This window comes from Rhinatrema bivittatum, chromosome 2 (assembly GCF_901001135.1).
Source record: "Rhinatrema bivittatum chromosome 2, aRhiBiv1.1, whole genome shotgun sequence".
NCBI lineage: Eukaryota > Metazoa > Chordata > Amphibia > Gymnophiona > Rhinatrematidae > Rhinatrema > Rhinatrema bivittatum.
In genome coordinates, this window is record NC_042616.1 from 120,679,591 (window position 1) to 120,696,709 (window position 17,119).

The window sequence follows — 17,119 nt, forward strand, 5'->3', positions numbered from 1 at the left end:
GCATTATATTTTAGACTCTTGCTGCAACACTTTGACCATTAGTTGATCACATGTATTTTGTTTTAGTGAAATAGTATGGACCCTAAGTTACACTGTCCTATTTTCCCTATTCTTATGGATTATAGTGATTATAACATAAGTAAGACTATCTGAACAGCCTCCCCAGAGAATTAAATAGCTCCAATGGATAAGGAGAAAAGTGATAACACTACTTTTTTTTAGAAATCTGTATGAAAGCCACCTGGTTTTGGACTGTTGCCCAGTGGAAGGCTAGCCAGAGCTTTCTAGATCTCCTATAGCTTGATAGTCTCTGTAAATGAGTGAAATGGCTTAGCAAATAGCCCTGGAAGCCTCATTTCCCCAAAATATTCATTAATCCTTCTAAAGCACAGCTTTCTCTGCTTAAAAAATAAAGCTTTAAAAAGTGCCTAAAATAAGTCTCATTAATCTCTGAAAGAAGGCTTGCATGTTCTTCAGTACCACACCAAATTCCTGTTAGCATCTGTTGATTTTTCTTCAATCTAGTCTTCAAGGTACTGGCATTGTTCCCATACCTGTAAAAGTTTTATTTGGAGAAGTGCACGTTTTCAGTTTAATTAATTTATAAGTACTATAATTCCTCCGTGTAATTAGAGAGTAGCTTTTATATTTTGCGGGAGCATGTGTTAAATCTCTCTAAAGTGTGAATGTAATTTTCTAAAGATTTCTCCCTTTTTAGCATGGCTCATGAGGTTTATGATCTCTTCCTGGGGAACAGCCTTGAGTCTTCCATAGCAGCATGGGACATAGTCCTAGGAATTGTGGATGGTTAAGAATTTTTGCATTCTGTTATTTTGCAGAAATTGTTTACCAGCAAGGAAAGATTAATTTTCCAGGGCATTTGTGCTCCTTGAAATTGACAAATCTTTAATGATTCAGCTATAGGATGATCAGAAAGGTAGCTCATTGATATGTCTATGTACCCAGAGAGGGGGAGAAAACTAGGGAGCACAAAAAATAGTCAATATGACTATATGTTGTGCCTCACGGGAAAATAAGTGTAATCCTTACTGGACTGGAGTCTCTCTCTCTCTCTAGATATACAATATATCCCTAGGGGTCCTAATCAAGGAATTAACTTTTTCGGTTATATTCCTCGCTCATTGAAAGTGGGAAATTCTTTTTAACGTGGGATTTAAACACTTCACCCTTGATTGGGACCATAAACACTTACTAGAATAAATTCAATAAAAGGACATTCCAGTGCTACATGTGGACCCTCTGGATCAGTCAACTTTTTCTTAACTCTAATAGAAGGCACCTTACGCATCAGGATGCAGAGCCCATGACGTTTAGAATTAGGAGATAGATTTTATACTCGCCAAACCTTTCCACTTTGCAGCTTGTCATGCTTATTTTATGTTAGATCCATCTTTATAGACATTATCTATCTGAAAAAAACCCCATAATGGGGCAGATTTTCAAAGGCTACACACGTAACCCAAGAAAATCTGCCTCTGCGTGCGCTGAGCCTATTTTGCATAGACTCGGCAGTGTGTGCAAGCCCCAGGACGCGCGTATGTCCTGGGGCTCTGTAAAAGGAGCATTCTGGGAGCGCGGCTGTGGGCGGGGCACCTGCCCGGGGGCGTTCTGGGGCACCTGCCCGGGGGCGTTCCGGGGCAGGACTGAGGCCTCCAGAACAGCCGCCGTGCCGGGGGCAGGCGTAACTTCAACGATAACGGTAGGGGGGTTTAGATAGGGCTGGGAGGCGGGTTAGATAGGGGAAGGGAGGGGAAGGTGGGGGGGGGGGGGGGCGGAAGGAAAGTTCCCTCCGAGGCCGTTCCGATTTCGGAGCGGCCTTGGAGGGAACGGAGGAAGCCTGCGTGGCTTGGCGCGTGCAAGTTGCGCAATTGTGCACCCCACTTACGCGCGCTGACCCTGGATTTTATAACATGCGCGCAGATGTTATAAAATTGGGTGTAGATTTGTTCGCACCGGGTTGCGCGAACAAATCTACGCCCGCGCGCAGGTTTGAAGATCTGCCCCAATATGTGGTGGCAAAGATTTGTTTCCTTTTTTGGAGATGACAGCTCATGAACATTCATGGAAACATTGTTCACGAGGAAGCTAGCTGGTATGTTGTGTTGACTAATGAGAAATCTGAGACCTCCTATAGTGATTAGACAGAATCTGAAAGTTGTTTCACCCAAAGTATATGCTGTGTGCTTTTGTAACCTTGAGCTCAGAAAATGTACGGTACTTGCTTAGCCTCTTATCATTACTTGTATTTTCAAACCTCAAACATCGCATCCAGCTAAGGAATTAATCAACCCTCCTCTCTCTCAGAAACTGTCCTTATATGGTTCAACCTCTGGTCCCCTGCAATGGGTACGATACAAAGTTCCCCTTTTCACAGTACTAACTGGCTTCCATTTTCTCATTGTTTTAGTTATTCTTGCTAGATCATAAATAAGGTGCCCAGTGATGGCTTTGGATTTTGCATTCTCCGCTGGAATTGGGGCCAAATCCTGGAGAACACGATTTATCTTGTGTTTCTGTAGAAATGGAAATGTCCAACATCTTCAACAGCCATAATAAAAATAAAAGTTACTGGATCTGCGGTTCTCCAAATAATTCTGTTTTATTAGCAGAATCTTATTTGAGTATTCAATAAAAGTTGATTATTTTTTTGTCTAGCCAGTGTGAGAGAGCTTTCAAACTCTCCTGTTTCTCCTTGTCATTTAGCCTGGCTGACGTCTCTCCCACTGTGGATACCAGCTGGGCCACCTTATCCACCGCATTTTTGAGTTTAACATCAATGCGATTATATATTTGTGGCTCCTAGTTTGCTCATGATCTCTTTGACTGCTTCAATCTTTTTAGGGGATTAAGTCAGATCTGCCATATTTTCATTCCTCGCCGGTACTGCCAAAATTCCATGCTCCTCTATTCCCCTTCCCCTTATTCTACAGAGTCGTTAATTTTCGAAACTTGGAAGTTCCTCCATGCAGTTTCGTGACATTTTCTTAAATTTCACTTCGGGCTTAGATCTTTTTGTTGCAAGATATCTCTTGTGGAATTGGAAGTGCATTAAAGTAAATGACCTAGAGGCTAATTTAAAAAACTACAGAATGAGGAAAAAAAACCACATTTGTTTGCTTAACCATCTACATTTTCATGATGATTCAACTTTTTGGTCTTTAAATAAATTGTACACACAAGCACATCTTTTCCCTGCTGCATTTTCTACTGATGAATTAAAAAAAAAGTCCTAATCAAAAACTGCTTTGTTTTAGAATGTACGTTTCTTTAAGTAATAAATCTAGTGTTTAGGTCAAACACGTGGCCAGCTGGAGTATTTCAGCTGGAAGAATATCAAGTAGTCTTTTTAAAATGATTATTTTTTCCACTGGTCATTACATAGCTGACAGTAGATGTCAGAATTTCTTTGTGACCTAAATTAAATTAACGTGGGTAAATCTTAGTCAGGCTTTAGTAAAAAGCAATTGTCTTTTACTCATTAGACCTGTCCTGGTAAAGCTGGCTTCAAAAGTAGACAGAAGTGTCTTTTGAGAGCAGGTTAATGGAATTATGGTGAAGACATAAACTATATAGATGAGCATTATGAGATAATAATGTACATATATACGATAACACTAAAGATCAGGATATCAGAATATAGTTTTACATACAATGATTTCTATAGCCAGAAGCATTTCTGGATGAGCAGTTTTTTTAACGATTGAAATTGATTCATGTAAAATATCTAATACAATAAGATACAGAAATGCAGTTTACATAAAAGAATGTAAAGGACAATTTAAAGAGGGTAATAAAGAGCAAGCCAGTCTGTAAACCTTTACAAAGTGATGCCATAAATATTTAAGATTATATCCTATGAACATTAGCAGTTTGGATATGCCAGCATTTCAGAAAACTATATCTTCATTTCTCTGACCCACTCTGGATGATTTACAGTATTTGTATTTCTCTCAGTTAAGAGAAGATGTAAGTGTGGGTTAATGCTTTTTGCTGGAATCGCTGACTTCTAAATCACTATATTTCTTTCCCTCCAACAGCTCGTGGCCATATTTGATGAACAAGAGCCACACCATGGGGGAGATGGCACAAGCGCCAGTTCAACTGGTACTCAGAGTCCGGAGATCTTCGGCAGTGAACTTGGTTCCAACAATATGTCCGCTTTTCAGCCCTATCCAGGAACAAGTGAAATTGAGGTCACCCCTTCAGTGCTTCGTGCAAGTAAGTGAAAGCTCCATGTGTCTCTGCATGTTTCTTCTCAATTTACAAAGATAACCATATTTGTTCTCCATTTTTATTATTGTAAATAGGTCTTATTGTCTATCCTTGCCATTTACTGATTCAGCAGACAAAGAAACCTCTCTTCTTTGTAATGGTATACTAAAACTAGCCATTTTCATCATCATGTTTGTGTTGGGTTTGAGGCAGAGTGTAGACTCTGTCGCAGTGGTGATGACTCCTCCCACGGGGAGGGGCCCCGTGGGGAACCACAGCGATAGGCTAGACTCAGAGAGCAGGCACTGGAGATGGAAAGCTTTATTGTACTGCTGTAGATAGATGGTAATAGTGCAGGAAGATATGGCACTGAAGTCCAGCAAGGTGCCAATACATTCAGACAGCCTCAGTTAACTAGGTTTCACCCAGATGTATAAGGTTGGCAGTGTTCCGCCGAGCGGGATAAGTCGAACCTGGTGGGTGTAAATGGAGAGCTGGATCATAGAGGTACTCACTGAAGAGTAGTGCAGGAATCCTCCTGGTAGATGGCGAAGGTGGGACCCGAGGTCCGTGGTGCAGGATTCTCTGAGCTGGATAGGCCCTTGAGGAGCGAGTACCTGGAAGCACAGATGATCCTGAAAAGAGAAGAAAGACCCCCGAGGAGTGGTTGTCTAGTTAGTGGTAGAAACCCGGAATGGTAGTTGGAAGTGAGAGGCCCCCGAGGATCTAGTGCCCAGAGCTTCTTCAGGAGCGAGATACCCCTAAGGGTAGCGAGGAGTCTAAACGAGCATCTTAGAAGCGGTCAGAGTAGCTAAACCAAAGTCCTTGCTAACTCGTTCATTAGGAGCGGAGCGGAGGCTTAAATACCCGGAGGTATTGACGTCATGCGGTGGGGATGCCCCCGAGGTTCCCGCCATGACATGTAGATATGCGTAGGCAGCATGCGCGCCCTAGGGCGGATGGGGACGCCCATGCTGAGTTGGAGATGCCGAGGATTTTGGCACTCGGCACCGGAGGCAGCCATCTTACCCATGGAGGCGGGAAAGGCAAAAAAGAGGTGAGGCAGAGAGATCGCAGCCATCTGTGACCGATGGATGCAGCAGTTTGCATTCTATCATTTAGCTAAATTTGTGAACATTTTCCTTACACCACAGCAGGGTGAAGGAACAAGCTCACTTTATCCCAGAAGTAACTATCTTTTCCTAGCGTGTAGCAGATGGACTCAAAACAAGTGGGTATAGTGTGCTCGTGCTAGCAGTTGGAGACGGATCTGACGTCAGCACACGGGTACTTATACCCCCACAGGAAGTGTAGCAATTCAGTAATTTCCATCTCCAAAGCAGTTTGGAGCTACCTCACGCTCGCTGAGCGTGTTTCCAAATTCTACAACGACTAAATTCCTAGAAGAAACCTACTGAAGACGAGCCCCGCACTCCTGCGGTGATACCAGTCGGTCCCTCCCCCAGTTGAGTTTCCCGAGCTGACTTCCATGGTCCCTCGGAGGTAGGAGCCTCGGTCCGGTGGCCGACTCGCGTCAGGGACCTAGCCCCCGAGTGAGAAGGGCTCGGGCGCGGCATAGAGGCAGCCTCGGTCCCGGCGTGGACTTGGCCCCTGAGCGAGACGAGTTCGGGCGCGGCCTAGAGGCAGCGGGTGCACTTCCTCGAGCGTGGCGGTGAAGGTACTTACCCTCTCCCCCCGCAGCCGGAGACCGCCCGGGTCCCAGGGAATCGATGCCCTGGTACAGCCATGGCCTCAGGGGATCCTGCTATATGCCTTTCCTCCATGGCCCCTGCTGGGTGCCATTATACACAAGATTCGGCGGCACAGAGGCCTAGTTCTTCTAGTGGCCCCGGACTGGCCAAGAAGACCCTGGTACGCAGACATGAGAAGACTACTGGCAGGGAGTCCTCTACCCCTGCCTCCACACAGGGACCTGCTGCGGCAAGGTCCCATCCTCCACGAGGATCCAGCTCAATTCTCTCTTACGGCCTGGTCATTGAGAGGGCTAGACTGAAGAAAAGGGGATACTCGGAGCCGGTAATAGATACACTTCTCTGAGCACGCAAGTTCTCCACATCACTCACATATATAAAGGTCTGGAGAGTTTTTGAAGCCTGGTGCGACACTCACAGCACCAATCCACATGCCACTAAAATCTCTATCATTTTGGATTTCCTGCAAGATGGACTTCAGAAGGGTCTGTCCCTCAGCTCCATCAAGGTTCAGGTGGCAGCACTGTCTTGCTATGGTCCCAGGAGTAACGGCAACACCATTGCCAAACACCCAGATGTCTCACGTTTCCTGAAAGGAGTCAAACACATTCGTCCGCCACTGAAGTGGCCAGTGCCCCTGTGGAACCTCAACCTAGAGTTGGAATTTCTAGCGGGATCCGCCTTCAGCCCCTTCGAGGCCTGTCTCTCCATTTGCTGACCTTGAAGATGGTGTTCTTGCTGGCTGTGTGTTCAGCATGCCGCATCTCAGAGCTACAGGCACTGTCCTGCCGTGATCTGTTTCTCAGAATCACTCCAGAGGCTATCCATCTTAGCACGGTTCCTTCCTTCTTACCCAAAGTAGTCTCACAATTTCACCTCAACCAAACCATATCCTTGCCAACCACGGAAGGTTTGAAGAAGTCGGAAGAAGGTCGAATACTGCGCCATCTCGACATTGGCAGGTTGCTGTCCAGATACTTGGGAATGTCAGAAGCAGTACGAAAGACGGACCATCTGTTTGTCCTTCACAGCGGGAAGAAGCAAGGGGAAGCGGCCTCACGGCCAACCATCGCCCGCTGGATCAAAGAAGTTATCAAGGCAGCCTACGTAGAGGCAGGAAAACCACCACCTCTACAGGTCAAAGCTCACTCTACCAGAGCGCAATCGGCCTCTTGGGCAGAGACTAGGATGCTGTCGCCTGCAGAGATATGTAAAGCGGCGACGTGGTCCTCCCTCTATACCTTCTCCAGATTCTACCGTCTGGACGTTCAGGCCAGGGAGGACACAGCATTTGCGAGGGCAATCCTAAACGGACCTCGGGCAGCCTCCCGCCCAGTCCGGGAGTAGCTTTTGTACATCCCACTTGTTTTGAGTCCATCTGCTACACGCTAGGAAATGTAGAGATTACTTACCTGATAATCTCCTTTTCCTTAGTGTATGCAGATGGACTCAGCATCCCGCCCGGCTGCCGGTATACATGGGGATTCGCCGACTCACGGTAAGCCATGTTTGCTTATATAGGGCTCCCACCCTGCCGGGTGTCAACGCCTTCCGGTTGAGAACACTGGCGGTCTCCAGCTACCATCAATTGGTCAGGGTAATCCTGTTCATTTAAACGATCGGTCAGTCACACATATATCCATAAAAGCTTTTGCAAGGAAGATTACTGAATTGCTACACTTCCTGTGGGGGTATATGCACCCGTGCTGACGTCAGATCCATCTCCAACTGCTAGCACGAGCACACTATACCCACTTGTTTTGAGTCCATCTGCATACACTAAGGAAAAGGAGATTATCAGGTAAGTAATCTCTACATTTTCTCCCAGTGGTAGTTTAGCTACCGAGTTACATATGGAGTGACAACAATTGCCTTTGAAGAGTAATATGCTGTGCATGTACTTAGAGATACACTATGCAGTAAACCGAGAACCATTTAAATGGAAATATGCTGTCAAATCCAGTAGTCTGTATAAAACTAAACCTCTCTTCATTGTCTAGTATTCTGGTCAATTCCCCTTGTGTGAAGTCGGTAAGAAGCAAACATGCCTTGAGTAGCCTAGAACTGAATACCAAATTATGCTATGAAAGTAGAAACCAGGCATCTGCTACTTTTTAGGCTACTGTACTAAGAGAAAATACAGCTGTATTGATTGAAACTGAGTTATATAACTTGTTTATATTTTATCAACACACTGATGCCGAAAACATTTCAGTATTAAACTAGTTTAAGAAAATATAGGACCATAATTAATACCCCCTCTGAATGCACATACAGAAAGAAAAAGCATTTCTAATGTGATAAATCTCAACTTTAGAAAGACGTTTGACTATAGTTTGCATGATATATTTGATTACAAACTAGGAAAATTTAATATAGATTAATTATACTGATTGAGCTATATCATTGATCCGTTGAAAGATGCTTGCCTCCTGTGCATAGTAACTTTGGAGGCATTTAAATATCTCTATCATATCTCTTCCATTCCCCTTTTTCCTCTAGGGTTTACTTGTTTAGATCTTAAGTCTGTCCCCATATACTTTGAATTTCATTTATGTATTTTTATATACCGCGGCACGTTCGGAACATCACCTCGGTTTACAAGTAAAATGCAGCAACACATAAGGGGAAATAATATATAGCAACAGGTTTTATACAGCAAACACATAAAATAACAGGAACTGATTAACAATGGAAATATGTACAGAAAAGAAATGGTGGTAATAGCAAGGCTTTACCAGATCATGAGAGTGTGAAGATATTAGCAGAGTCATAAGGGGTGCAATTGTATCAGTTAATAGAGTAAAGGGAAGTCATAAGGGGTTTTCTAAGGGGAAAATGTAATGGTTGTTAAATGTTCAAGAGGAAAATATTGGGGGCTTAACAAGGAACGCAGGGAAAAGCGGCAGTAGCAGGAAGGATTTAGAGGGAGACAGCTGGGGTAGTTATTAACAGGGTAAGGGGGGTTTTCGGGTGGGGGGAAGAATTCAAGGGGGAGAGGAATAACAGGAGGTAAAAGTTCTAAGCTAAAATTAGGAGGGAGAAATTGGCAGAGGTAAATTTTCGGTGGATGGATGGGATGCAAACACTGGAGGGTGGAAGAATTGGTTGCAAGGTTCAGGTGAATGCTTGACCATTGACCATTTTAGTAGCCACAATTTTGGCCTAATCTAACTGGTTTATATCTTTTTGAAAGTGCGGTCTCTAGAAATATACACAGTATTCCAAAAGAGGTCTCACTAGAGAATTATAAAGCAGTAATATTGCTTCCTTTTTTTGTGTTGTCCAGTCGTCTTCTGTGCAGGCAAGCATCTTTCTGGCTTTTGCGATCTCCTGTTTACCTGTTTGACCATCTTGAGATCATCAGAAGTGGTCACTCCCAGATCCTTCTCTTCAGTGTTTAAAGGAATTTCACCCTCTCCTATGCTCCCTTGGGTTTTTGCATCCCAAATACATGGTTTTGCATTCTTTAGCATTGCATCTTAGCTGCCGGACTCTAGACTATTCCTCAAGCTTCTGTAGATCCCTCCTCATGTTTTTCACACTTTCCTGGCAGTTCACCCAGTTGCAGATTTTGGTTATCATCCACAAGAGGATAAACTTTCTCCAGCAGTCCTTCCACAATATCTCTTGCAAATATGTTGGAAACAACCAGTTCAAGGACTGGTCTCTGCAGTTTGCTGCTAGTAATGCCCCTCTCCTCCACTTCTCTTCTGTCGCCTCCCACGCAACCAGTGTCTAACCCTAACCTTAGGGCCCATACTAAAGGTGCTCAGTTTGTGTCACCTATGCTGAACCATGTCAAAAGCTGTAGGGAAATCCAAGTTCATTATATTCAGTGCTCTCCCATGATCCAGCACTCTGTTCATCTAATTAAAGAAATTGATTAGCCTCGTCTGACAGACTTACCTCTAGTAAAATCATGCTGACTCAGATCTTGTAATCATTGGATTCTAGAAGCTGAACTATCCTGTGATTTAGCAGCGATTCTGTTAATCTTCTCACCACAGAATTCAGACTAACCAGCCTTTAGTTACTTATCAGGAAAAGTGCTAAGATGCTTACCTATGGATCTAATGGAATCCGCCATTGAAAGATTTTACAAACTGATTTGATAAACATCAGTCTGGAATGGTTTACATAAAGTCCCATCTCGAGCCAGTGGGTGAGGTCTTTCATCTGTCTTTGTATAATTGAGTGATTTTATGATTTGGTTTGAAGAGAATCGTAGAGGACTGGAACAATTTTTATCTTTTATTATTCTGGTCGTGTTGTATTGCTACTTTAGCCTTATAGATTCCTTGGCATATGTTTTATGTAGCTGTGTATCTTGGGTTTATTCATTGGAGAAAGCAAGAGCAGACACTGTTCATTTTAACTTTTCCTAGTAAGTGAATCTTTTGGATGTGTTTAATAGGTTCTAATAGTCCCTGTTTTGGGGTGTAGTATGTAGACAGATGCATCTTCCAACTGGGGACACACAAATGCAAATGTGAAATGTATTTATTGCACACCAAGAACATCTATAATAGAAAAATAAATCCGAAATACTGTTGTTCTTCCCTATTTATAAAAATTCAGGTGTATTGTGCTGAGTCCTATGGGCCAGTCAAATGCTGATGTGTGTTCCAGTTTGTAAATGATCTTTGATTTAATTTCTTTTCTCAATAGAAACTGGTGCACACTTTAGCCCTGGGCAGAAAAAACACTCCAGTTTTAGGGATGTAAATATAAAAAGGAGAAAACCACAGCTCAGGGCATTGCAGAATTCAATATACTGAAGACTTGTAATTTATAATACTGGTGGAGGCATGGAGTTGAAATGTAGGTTTATGATAGATATATTGAATAATAATTTTGGGTCTGCTAGAGTTTCATTGTTCTCCCCCCCTCCCCCCCCCATATATTAGCACACAGTAGATTTTTTTTTCTTTTTTTGTCCGTTCATGGTAGTCTGCCATATTTGTGCTAGCAGTTGCACTTTTAGCTGTAAAGCCTACACAAACAGTTGCAACAGCAGCAGTAAGTTTGTTTGAAATTAATTTCATTTACATTAACCATGCTTTTGACCACTGTTTGATATTCAAAGACCGAAGAAGTCCTTCTCTTTTTAGAAATCCCATTGTAGAATTCTGAGACTTACCTATATGAGATCCAAGTCCTTCAACCACTGAATGTGAATATATCTTGAAAACAGCATTAATATCCCTATTGTATTTCCTGTTAATTCATGCTGTCGAGTACACACAGAAATGGTACTCTGTATTTCCAGTAATTACCTTCATACTGTGCAAGTTCTCTTCAGCGTCTAAAATCCATCCAGTATAGTGGTGGATGGTGATCCTAGTTATTATATGTTGACAAGGTCATGTATCTATTAATTGGATTGAAGATGGGATACAAAATTGCTGTAATTATTGTAATTTTCTGGCTAATTGAAGGCTTGGCACTGAACATTGTGTTTCTACAGTATAAAGTGAAAAATGCTGGGTATGGAATGGCTTTTATGTATTTTTTTTCAGATATTTTGTTGTATCCATCCTTTTTGTGCCATTGGCCACAATATTTATGAGGCAAGCTATCCTCTGATTTATTCTCGGTATTTGGGAGGCTGCGCAACAAAGACTTTGTCTCACAAAACAAATGGACTTGGTGAGATTGTTTGTCGCAACCCTTTTGTTGTAGTTGCCGTCCCTTTCCCGAATGGGAAAGGTTAAGGTATATCAAGGCGAATTGAAAGCTGATTTATAAGGCCTTACTTTTTTCATCCTATTCTAATGTGGAAATTGGAGCAAGATAAATTGGTTCCTTACTTTTTATTTGCTTTTTAAAATTCTTTCTGACTGATGTTCTCTGTTATCACTTGAGAACAGTCTTGAGTTTTGCCCTTCCCTTGACCAGACTTCTGTATGTTCAGTTCTTGAGTTGGATTCTTTTTCTTTTCTATAACAAAATGCATTTTTCCTGTGTTTCTGAGGGGAGGTTGGAAGCTCACAGCAGATGATTGTTAAACCAGACTGATGTTTATTCCCTGCTGAAATATAAACTGGAGGCGCAGGTGAAAATTGCCAAACCTAATGAGCAATTTGGCAGATAAGACAGGATGTCAAGCGACAGCAGTTCAGCAGCGGGTGTACAGTCTGGTGAACCAACTTGTTTGTTTCACAGTAATGCATTTTAGATTCTGTAAATAAAATCCCTTTCAACCACAGCAGCCGAGTTCTTTTTCTTTACCTGCTCATACTTGAATAACCAACTGACTTAGCAACAATACATTTTTTAGATGAAAAACTGAGAGAATGCAGCATATACAGAATTTAAAACAGTATTTATTCTATGAAAATGGTGAAAATAATGAATAACCTAAATCACTGATTCCCAAACCTGTCCTGGGCGACCCCACAGCCAGGCGAGTTTTAAGGATTTCCACAATGAATATGCATGAGATAAATTTGCATGCATGCATACATGCATTCCCTCCATAGCATGCAAATTTTATCTCATGGTTATTCATTGTGGATATCCGGAAAACCTGACTGGATGAGGGTCCTCCAGGACAGGTTTGGCAACCTCTGACCTAAGTAATACAAATAAGCAGATCATTTGATTCTCACTGGATTCTACTCTGTTGACCTACGGTCTTTGATTAAGCACTCAATATTTTTTTTTAATGCTTAGGCATTCTTCCTAAAGAATTATGGTTTGCCGTCACTTTTTCAATCTCTCTTGCTGAATATTTGAGTGCACATTGGTTATCTGTTAATACTTTCACCCCCACGAGGGGTGGATCTGGGGTTTTAGAAGAGCACGTGCCCTGTGAACCTAGACATGCATGTGTGTAACATCTGGTGATGTCCTTCTTCCCATCTCTGAGCTTATTTCTCTTCATTAATCTTGTCCTCTTTGCTCTTGTAGATCTTGTCATCCCTGTGTCATCCCTGTCTACATTTGCTAACCCCAGCTGAGAGATCTTTTTTTTTACTGCTTCCTCTTTCTGGATTGTGCCACATTTGTCTCTTCTCCTCGTTAACACACTCACTCTCTTAGAATTCTGCTTTATGATGCCTCTTCTTCCTTGGAGTGCTAATTCCTGCCTTGCTTTGTTAGTGTACATTACTGTATCCTGTGCATATACCTTAATGTGAGCATAAGGTATTTTGCCACATTTATATATGAAGAACACTAAAACAAATTTCTGTTGTAATTTCATAATTTCCTCATTTGTGACTGAAAATGGTACACTCAGATGCATTTTGTGTATTGTTAGGCATGTGATTTTTGCTGATGGATATTAATACATTTTTATTCACTGTATCTTTAGATTTGCATTCATCCAGCATGCTTGAGTAAGTTGACGCTCCGAGAGAGAGATCTGTTGTGGTTTAAAATGTCATGCCGCATATTCTAATAATATGCACAAAAAATCTTTTTCTAGAAGAAATTTGGACTGGACATACAGAGACCTATGATTAAAGTTTGTGCTACTTTTGCCTCTGCATTTTAGCTCTTTGATATGATGGTCTCTCTTTTTACCAAATAATTAATATTGTGTATGTAATGTGGCAGTTCATTTTTACATATTCTGATTGGTCACGAGCACTCTGAAGCAGAGTATTTGTTTTACTGTCTCAGCCAATTCAAAATGAGATCTCTTGTACTCAATGAGATGTTTCATGCCACCTGTTAACTTGTTATGAAATACCTATGATTCCAGATTCCTTTTATTGGCCACCTGGCTTTCCCTTAATTGTTTTCTCCACCAAACTTACAAAATAAATTCAGCTTTGATTTCTCTAAGGAGTTGATGGTACATCCCTTTCTATGTTTAAATTTTTAAAAAATGTTTTTTTAAAATGGTGCATAGAGGATGTTGAAATGTTTTTTCTCTGCCACACTAACTGTGGCAATCATGAAATATCAAGGCCCTGCACACCTTGCACCACTCATTGAGCACCCAGTAACAGTTATATGAATGGAGATAAATAAGACCGCAACATTTTTAATAAGAAAACCCTGACAATGGAGTCTAACCTGTGTACCCAAACCATTGTATTACATAGATGATAACTAAGATAATGCAGAAGAGGCCTGGCCTGCTCCAAGTATGCAGGGACAGGGCCATTCTAAGAATGATGTAGGTCCAGACTTTCTGGACTATGTGCATTCTTTGCCGAAATCAAAACAAAATGAAAATAATAAAATAATTAAAACACAACACAAAATATATTAAAATAATAAAAAAAAAGACAAAAATCAAAAAGACAAACTTTTTTTAGCCATGCAAATCCCATGGTTATATGCTGTGTCTGATCACATAGGGCAGCAATGGGTTTTTTTTTCTGTCTTAATGGTAGTAAAGATGCAGAATGTGCTCGATAGAGGATAGTCTATGGTACATATCCAATCTATAAAAATGAAAAGTATCCATCTGCCTCCTGCTTTGCTGTACAGCTCTGTGTACTGCTCCTGCTGGGGGAATACAATCATCCAGCATGCCCGACTGACAAAAGGTCCATCAAGACTAGTATCTTTTCCCAACAGTGGCCAATCCAGGTCACAAGTACCTGGCAGAATCCCAAAAGGATGATAGATTCCATCTTGTAAGCAGTGGATTTCCCCAAGTCCACTTTAATAATGATTTATGGACTTTTCTTCCAAGAACTTGTCCAAAACTTTTCTAAACCCAGCTATACTTACTGCTTTCACCACATCCTCCAGCAACGAATATATATTAACTAGTTACTTCATTGTATATCCTCTAGTTTTTGTACATTTTGAAAGAGTAAACAACTGATTTGCCTCAACCCATTCTACTCCACTCATTATCATATCTCCCCTCAGCAGTCTTTTCTCCAAGTTGAAGAGCCCTAACCTATTTAGCCTTTCCTCATAGGTAGGGCCCTTTGTTTTCAGTTTAAACTGATTTTTATCCATAAATTCATGTTTTTTTTTTCCAAAGGTGACAATCTGTGTTAACTTTTATATTCACCCCAATTTTAGGCAAATTGAAATCTTCCAGAGCTGCAAATGCAGCATTTCAAGACATCCAGCTACTGCTGGAATTAAACATAGGCCAAAGCACATGCTGTGTTTAAGTCCTGCCCCCCACCAATGAAAGTGCTTATCCTCCAAAGCTGCCCATGCTGGGTTTAAAGTCTCAACTCCCCCCAAGCAGCCAAAGGACCTGCCACCCAGTGCCGCAAATGCATTTGAAGCAGGTCCTGTCCACCAGAAGCACTTCTTGGCCCTGGACAAAAGCAGAAGTGATGGGAAAGCATGGGAATAAGCGTGCTGCAGAAGGAGAGAGAAAAGCCTGGAGTCACCGGCAGTAAGGATGAATGCTGTTTCAGTGCAGGGGAGTGGGTGGGACAGAGAGATAGATGAGGGTAGAGATGCTGCTGAGAGGGAGAATCTACTTACTCTTGTTCAATGTCCTGGCTTCTGTCCACCAAAATAAATTCCATTTACCTGGAAAAATGAGTCATTTTTTTCAACTGATTTTCCCCCCTTTTTTCTTCTTATAATAAACCCTGAAAAATTTCTGGGAAAAATAAAGCACAATAAAATCCTAAAATGAAGGTGCCTACTCATAGAGGAACCATTACATCCCCTTTATTATTTTGGTCGCCCTTCTCTGTACTTATTCTAATTCTGCTATATCTTCTTTGAGATGTGATCATCAGAACTGCACACAATACCCAAGGTGAGGTAGTACCATGGAATGATACAGAGGCATTATGATATTCTGTTTTATTTTCCATTCCTTTCCTAATAGTTCCTAGCATTTTATTTCCTTTCTTGGTTGGTGCCATACACTGAACATAGGATTTCAGCACATTATCCACGATGATGCCTAGATCCTTTTCCTAGGTTATAACTCCCAATGTGGAATCTTGCATTGTGTTGCTATAATTTGGGTTGCTCTTCTCTACATGAATCACTTTGCACATGTATACATTAAATGTCATCTGCCAGTTTGATGCCCAGTCTCGCTCCCGCAATTTCTCACAACCTTCTTGTGATTTAACAACTTTGAATAATTTTGTATCAGCAAATTTGATCACCTCACTTGTTCCTATCTCTAGGTCATTTATAAATATGTTAAAAATCATCAGTACATTCTGGATTCCTGGGACATTCCACCTTTCTCCATTGAGAAAATTGACTATTTAGCTCTGCTCTCTGTTTTCTATTTTTTAACCATTTTTTCAGTCCACAATAGGATATTACCTCCTATCCCATGATTTTTTTAATTTGCTCAAGAGTCTCTAATGAGCTACTTGGTCAAATGCTTTCTGAAAATCCAGTTGCACTTTATCAACTGGCTCACTTTTATCCACATGTTTATTCACGCCTTCAAAAGAATTATAATAGATTGGTGAGGCAAGGATTCCTGTGGCAAAATCAGTTTGTTTTGTCTCATTAAATGATGACTATCTATATATTCTGTAATTTTGTTCTTTATAATAATTTCAACCATTTCTACAGCACTGATGTAAGGCTCTGTAGTTTCCTGGATCAACTCTAGAACCCTTTTTAAAAACTGGGATTACATTAATCACCCTCTAGTCTTCAGGTATCATAGCTGATTTTAATAATAGTTTATAGATTACTAATAGCAGGACTACAGTTATATTTTTTAGTTCTGTCAGTACTCTACGACATATACCATTTGGCCCTGGTGATTTCCTACTCTAGTTTGTCAGTTTGCTCATTTACATCATCCAAGTTCACTGAGATTTGTTTCAGTTCTTCTGAATCTTCACCTTTAAATATCACTTCTGGCATGGATATCTGCATCAACTCGATCAACCACCTCCTATCTAACCTCAATTTGGCTCTCAACACCAACAAATCTGAACTCCTTATTTCCCACCATCCCACCACACATTACCCCACACTTACTAGCACATCACCCCTCCCAACCCCCTCACTCAACAAGTACGCAACCTGGGTGTTACCATTGACAACCAGATGAGCCTTAAAGCGTTCATAAAATCAACTTTAAAGGAATGCTATTTTAAACTTCATGTGTTAAAGAAAATTAGGCCTCTCTTACACGCCCATGATTTCTGCACCGTTCTTCAAACCTTAATCTTCGCCAAGATAGGCTACTGTAATTCTCTCCTACTAGGTCTCTCTGCCTCCACAATCAAACTCCTCCAGTTATTACA

At 41.5% G+C, this 17,119-nt stretch overlaps 1 protein-coding gene across 1 annotated transcript in view; it reads left to right on the forward strand.

Annotated features, from left to right (window-relative positions):
- PARD3 (par-3 family cell polarity regulator) overlaps positions 1-17,119 on the forward strand; it is a 1,467,145-nt gene that overhangs the window by 472,230 nt on the left and 977,796 nt on the right. The window contains 1 exon segment of the mRNA XM_029588581.1: positions 4,059-4,239. Coding sequence (XP_029444441.1) covers positions 4,059-4,239 — 181 coding nt within the window.